At 36.3% G+C, this 7,368-nt stretch overlaps 1 protein-coding gene across 1 annotated transcript; it reads right to left on the bottom strand.

Moving 5' to 3' along the window:
• Positions 1-5,655: 5,655 nt before the first annotated feature.
• On the bottom strand, positions 5,656-7,333 carry LOC115239628 (ATP-dependent DNA helicase PIF1-like). The gene is made up of 3 exons (XM_029814247.1): positions 7,183-7,333; positions 6,061-6,972; positions 5,656-5,696 (listed from the first exon to the last, which is right to left on the bottom strand). Exons 1-3 carry the CDS (start codon positions 7,331-7,333, stop codon positions 5,656-5,658), a joined length of 1,104 nt encoding a protein of 367 aa, XP_029670107.1.
• Positions 7,334-7,368: the final 35 nt, after the last annotated feature.

The raw sequence follows: 7,368 nt of genomic DNA, 5'->3' as shown, positions 1-7,368 counted from the left end.
ATCAGATCAGAACATAATTTTTTTTATCTCGACCGAATTCATATCACTCATCATGCTATTAGCCGCAAGAAGATGGAATCTATTTCGATTCCTGCGACCGCGTCGCCTTTTGCCGCGCGGCAAGCGTTTCCGCGTCATGTGTGCAGAAGCCATCAGTCCATTCTATATGTCTATTATGGGTGCGTTCCGTTTCACGCATGAACCGCATGAAACGCAGCATATCGCATGAGCGCATTGACTCGTTCCCTTTTTCCCATCACTCTTACTGCGCATAGAGAAACGGAACAGACCCATGCGCGCTTGGGCTGTTTGTAAACAGACATGGCAGATGAAATGTATGATATTTCTGCAAGCATTCTACAAGCATTGTATATAATATTTAGAGAGAATTTTCTACTTTGAAATATTTTCAGACCTCACATATTCCTAAAAGACGTCTAAAAAACGATTTAAAGATGTCTTATCGTTCTTTAAATATTTTCAAGATGTCTTTTGGCCTTTTCGTGCTGTCTGGGTATAAATGTCTTTTTAATACAATTTTTAATATTTATGGAAAGCAATGGAATTTTAAACGAAATCTCGAAATGCGTCGGTCTCGTAGATAGAAAGTGATACATGATCATTTATCGATGAACGCATTAACCGAATTCTTTGCAGGCTTTGTAGGGGCCGCGCCGTTGTGTCCGCCTACGTGTACATATATTTAGATTTGGAGTTTTATTCAGTATCGGACACGTCGAACATCCACAATTTATCATCAACATAAATTTTTAGCTTCTTCAAAGCCATTTTTTATGAATTTCGGAATCCTATAATGTGTACCACTTTGCAGATAGTCTCCTTCCCGCTTAAATAAGGGGTCGTTCCCACTGAGCGCGTCTCGCGTCGCGTCATGCGTCGCGTTACAAGGTAACCAATCAGAACGTCTGTTTTATTGCATTATCTCCGACGCGACCTTCTTGTGAATAACAAAAAACGCCATGTCTTGAACTGCCGTCGCTTCGCGTCGTGACGCGACGCTTGACGCGCTTTGTGAGAACGACCCCTAACTCTCGCGCAAGGACCATGCATGGACTACACCATCTCGGGAGCTGAGGCAGCTCATGCGCTCTCATGCCAGTGATGCCAGAATGCCCACGCTAGCAACACGCAACTTAATTTAAAGGTTATGTTCACGTTTATTGCAACCAATAACCTGGCGAACTAGTACATTCTGCGCATGCGTTGATTTGCCGCGACGCGTTCAGTGTGAATAACAAAAAACGCCATGTCTTGAACTGCCGTCGCTTCGCGTCGTGACGCGACGCTTGACGCGCTTTGTGAGAACGACCCCTAACTCTCGCGCAAGGACCATGCATGGACTACACCATCTCGGGAGCTGTGGCAGCTCATGCGCTCTCATGCGCTGCACAACATGGCGCGGCATTGTGGTGGGAGACCATTCCCATGCAGTGATGCCAGAAACGGGTCCCGCGGCTCACGGTCTGGCATCACTGTTCCCATGCACGCATGAACTGCGCATGGATTGAAACGGAACAATCTCGTGCGCTCCTATGCGCATCATGCGAGAAACGGAACGCACTCCTAGATTAGTCCTAGTCCTAGGACTCTATTCTCAACATCGTAGCCACAGTATTAAGCCCGTATCAGACTATGCATTGAGATTGAAATTTGACCAATCAGGACAAGGAAATTTTAGTTCCTTTTATCCTGATTGGTCAAATTTTAATCTTTAATCTTAAATCAAGCATAAAGCCCGTATCAGACTACGCATTGAAGATTGAAGATTAAAATTTGACCAATCAAGACAAAGAAATTTTAGTCCCTTTTGTTCTGATTAGTCAAATTCCAATCTTTAATCTTCAATTTCAATCTTCAATGCGCAGTCTGATACGGGCTTAAGACCGGATCTACAATAGATGTAGTAATCCTTAAGGGCCACCGCACAAACTTTTATTGAAGATTGAAATTTGACCAATCAGGATAAAAGGAACTAAAATTTCCTTGTCTTGATTGGTCAAATATCAATCTCAATGCATAGTTTGAGGCCGATATTACATTTGTCGTACGACAAACTTTTTAAGCGCATTGATTAGCTAATTTCTAGAGACTCAAGAAAGTTTCTATTTTGCAGCCAATCAATATGCTTAAAAAGTTTGTCGTACGACAAATGTAATATCGGCCTGATACGGGCTTTAGTGCCGATCTACAATAGGTGATTTAAGCCTTAAGCCTTAAGAAATTGACCAATCACAATCAAGTATGAGGAGAATACTCGACTGTGATTAGTCAATTTCTTAAGGCTTAGGGCTTAAATCACCTATTGTAGACCGGCACTTAGTCGTTAGTAAATTGACCAATGACAGTCGATTATTCCGAGAATATTCGATTGTGATTAATCAATTTGCTTATGACTAACGACATACGGCTCATTGTAGAACAGGCATTATTATAAATTTTTAAGAGCCGAATTGCAAAATCTGGCTGTATATGTAAAATTATTAGCTATACAAAAAAAACATTTTAAATGCAGTAGCAAACGTTACCAATTAATCACCAACAAGTGGTGAAAAAAAATTCCCAGCAGTCGAAATGCGGGCGGAGAAGGGTCTAAGAAAATGTTAAAAATTTGTTTACGATTTTTTTTTTTATATAAACGGGAAACTACCAAACGTTTTGGATGCGATACCAAACATTAGCAATCAACCATTAAACGATCGAAAAAAAAAAAATTTTTTTAAGTCAAAGTGGGGGGCTAAAAAAAGGTCAAAAATTTGTTTACGATTTTGTCAAAAAACGGGAAACTACCAAACTTTTTAAATGCGATACCAAACATTACCAATCAACCACCAAACGATTGATAAAAAGAAAATTTTCAAAAGTCAAAGTGGGGGGGCTAACTTTGGGAAGGTAGTCTGATAAGGGCTTCGTGTCGACGCGTTCTCTGTGGGCAGTAGCCCTGTGTATACTTTGCGCATGCGCACTATAATTATAAAATAAACTTGTTTTGCATGTAATAAAAAAATTTATCAATTTACAAACGTAACATTGGTATATTTGTAAATCACAAACGATTTCCTGTCGATTATAGTTATCAGTTATCATAAAATTTGTTTATTACTAAAAAGTATCGGCTGACATCATGACTAAACTAAAATTGTTAATTACAAAAAACCTAATTTGTCACAAACGTTAAAAACAGACTCACAATTAATCACAAACAATTTACAAATGAAATACACTCAGAAAAGTTAAATATAATCATATTTAATAATTTTTGCCGGCTAGCTTCATGTAGGTGTTGTCCGTTCCGAATTACGCAAAAAGTGCATAGACTGCATAAACGCATCAGACGCATCAACTGCCTCAAGTCGAAATAGAAGCAGTCAATACTTTTGTTCGCGTTGCTTGAACTTTTTGCACTCAGTATCTTCGCTTTCACTTTCTTCAACATCCGAATATATATTTATCTCGTTTTCAGTGCAGAACTTTTGGGGAATTTCAAGCAATGCGAACAAACCTAATGTGCTGGGAGGAGTGCTAAGAATTCAGTACGTTTAGTACAATCTAGGAAATTCTCAGCACTACCAAAGAGCTTTCAATGCGCGCATTGGTTAAATCCACTGATCTATATATCTGGATTGCTGATAGGCCTTCTGGCGATGTACCCAATTGAAGGTCCGATATTTTACACGCCCGAGGTGCGCGCATGCATGGTGGTGCTCTAAGTGATACCAATGTGCAGGTCATGGATACTGCTTAATAACCTTTTTAATAGTTTTTTAACTTTTAAATTTCTTTTTAACTTTGTAACAGCTGCACACGAAAAGGAAGGTCTAACTATGGTAACACTCTCTTTATTTGCAAATATTTTATTTATAAGACCCACAAAAAATGATTAAGAAATTGTAAATATTAAAAAATAATCCAAAATTCCTCGAATCATGACAAGTTGATTGTATTATCGCAATTAAAACGTATGATAGGAACCTTTATTGAATGAATAAAGAATTATTGTCTTATTAAACATAAAATCTGATAGGAACCTGTATTGAATGAATAAAGAATTATTGTCTTATTAAACATAAAATCTTGTAATATTTTGGTCTATTTTATGATCTGTTTCATCGTTTAATCCTAATTTTTTAAATTAATAACAGCAAAAATGTTACGTAAACGTAAGTTTCAGTTACGGTCTTACATAGACCGTGGTTTTAGTCAAACTCATTTGAATTTCCCACGCTCGGAGGCAAATTGCTGGTTAAGATGGCGGCGTCCATTTGGGGACGCTTTTGAGTCCTAAGAACAAAGACGATTGGCAATCCAGATATATAGATCAATGGTTAAATCGGAATGACTTTTTATGCAGTCTACGTGCTTCATGCGTAACTCGGAACCGACCCCGAATGTACCGCCGTAGAGTTAGCAGAGAAATTAAATATTTTCTAATTATTTTATATTATATATTACGTATGAGGTCGTCGAAATTGACGACGTAGATTTTATTATTTTACTGAATTAAAAAAATTTTTTTATAAACATACTTATTATTATATATAATACATATAAAATAATTAGAAAATATTTAATTTCTCTGCTAATTCTACGGCGGTCCCGAATGTTCACTCCTGTCATTCTTTACTCAATGGTTCAGATATAAAATAAACTCGTACCCATGGAGGAAAAGTAAAGCCCGTATCAGACTACGTATTAAAGATTGAAATTTGACCAATCAGGATAAAAGGAACTAAAATATAACGGGTGCAAAAAGCCAAACACATGAATGTTGCAATCACTTTAGTCAATACTATCGTTTGTATTCTGGTGACGGATTGTATAAATCTTACAGTATCATTAGGCTTTTCTCTGCAAGTCTATGCTCCCGCCCTTAGGCTTCTAAAGAAAATTTGACTATACGGTATACGCATGAAGGAAGAGTAAGGAGAGTTATCTACCTAGATTTAGATTGAAAGTGGTCACGAAAAATGTTCCGTATGTGGCATGAAGGAAGAGTAAGGAGAGTTATCTACCTAGATTTAGATTGAAAGTGGTCACGAAAAATGTTCCGTATGTGGCATGAAGGAAGAGTAAGGAGAGTTATCTACCTAGATTTAGATTGAAAGTGGTCACGAAAAATGTTCCGTATGTGGCATGAAGGAAGAGTAAGGAGAGTTATCTACCTAGATTGGAAATGGTCACGAAAAATGTTCCGTATGTGGCCAGGTTTGCCAAATGGAATGACTTGGACCAATTCGTCGCCATCTTGAATATTCGTACATATATAGTGTTATGTTTAGTTCATGAAGTAAGAGAGAAGGAGATCAAACTCCGTAAGACAAAAGTGGTCCTGATTCCTGGCACCTAATAGGGAGGAAATCCGCTGGAAGGAATAGTTTCTTATGGATAGACGCCATTTGCACCGTTTGTTTCAACAAAAATTTTGTCGTATCTAACTTAACCGTTTGATTGAAAATACACAATATTTATCAATCTTCACGGCATTGTTTAGTCAGTTCGATACTTGAAATTTAAACAAACTAGAACAACACAGGCGCGCGCTACGCGCGCGCTTTTATTTATGGACATTTTCCATAATTAAAATCATATACGTCATAAACCAATATAACTGCAATCACTGCAAAAAATGTTGATGCTTCAGATGATTTTTTGATGCTCCAGAAGATCAAGTATACCAGCTTTATACACATGCAATATCACAACACAAATCCATACGCACATATAATTATGTCAAAAAATATCCTCATATAAAAATTTAAAGGAAGAGAAATCATATACATATTTCTTTATATACATAATTTTTAACTTTTTTATTATCTCGCTGACTGCCAAGGTAAACTTTTAATGCTTGCCAAGTACGAACACGTGAAAAAGCAACATAAAGTTGTCCATGATTAAAAACATCTTTGCGAAGATCTATTCCTACTCTGTCAAATGTTTGTCCCTGTGATTTATTAATTGTCATAGCAAAAGCTAATTTTATCGGAAACTGTCTTCTTTTAAAAGTAAAAGGATATATATTTTCGCAATATAATGTTATACGGTTCAAGAAAACGATATCTCCTACTTTATCACCCGTTAAGATTTTACATTTCAATAAATGATCAGCAAGTTCTATAATCATTAATCTTGTACCATTGCAAAGACCTTCATTGATACTGAGATTTCTAATCAACATAATGATACAATTCGGTCTTAAACGTAATTCATAAGAAGGAAGAGATGATGGAGATAAAGTATTTAAATATTCTGGTAGTAAAACTTCATTAATATCACAATTATCACCGCAATTTTCAGTACTATCTGTACTTGTATAAATTCGCTCCTCAGATATGTCTAATAATTCAACAACTCGTTTATTAATTTCTTCGACATCAGCATTTCTTGCAGAAAGTATTGCACACTTAGCCATTTTATTAAATTCTTTATTTTGTATTAGATCACCATATATATCTTCTACAATATCAGCACTAATGGGTGCAATACAATAATCCGGAAGTTGTATATTATCATTAGAATCATTTAATATGCCATCTCCCAAATCCAATATAAATTTTGCAAATTCAGTTTCCTCTGGGAGAACTCTCATGTTTTCCGTTAAAGAGAAACTTATAAAATGTTTCCAATTAGGACTAAATTTGATGGAAAGATTCACGATTTCACATCGGGTACCATGTATTTTAATAGGAAGAAGTTGCCTAAAATCACCACCTAATACAATAATTTTTCCATCAAAAGGTAAATTATTATTCATGATGTCACGCAATGTTCGATCCATAATCTCTAGAGCATATCGTGGTGCCATTGGCGCTTCATCCCAAATAAAAATATTTATTTTTTTCAAATATTGAGCTTCCTTTGATTGGATTTTAATGCTAGATGATGAATCAGCAAATAATGGAACCGGCAATCCAAATGTCTTATGAACCGTTTTTCCTGCTGGCAACAATGTCGCTGCAATGCCCGTAAAAGCCATTGTACATACATGTTTATTACGAATTTTGGCTAAGTGATAGATAGTTGTATATGTAAACGTTTTACCTGAACCACCTGGACCATCGATATAAAAACAATTACTATTGTGATTATTATTGTCTAATCTATTTAATATAAGATCTACTATTTCTTTCTGTTTGTCATTTAATTGTTCATATTGTCTGACACCAACTTCTATAGCTTCTTCAATTGTCACATAATCATGTTCTTCGTTATTTTCTTGCAATTGTTTCATTTGTGAAAAATCAGCCAAACTTTTGCCTTCAGCACACAGCATAGCATCAATTTGCGCATGTGCTTTCATTTGTTCTTGTAACATTCCAAAGTGTCGTACATAATCTTCCGACATTGCTA

Source organism: Formica exsecta, unplaced genomic scaffold (assembly GCF_003651465.1).
Source record: "Formica exsecta isolate Colony F162 unplaced genomic scaffold, ASM365146v1 scaffold1163, whole genome shotgun sequence".
Lineage (NCBI taxonomy): Eukaryota > Metazoa > Arthropoda > Insecta > Hymenoptera > Formicidae > Formica > Formica exsecta.
Note: the sequence above shows the minus strand (reverse complement) of the source record. Positions and strands in the feature narration are given on the sequence as shown.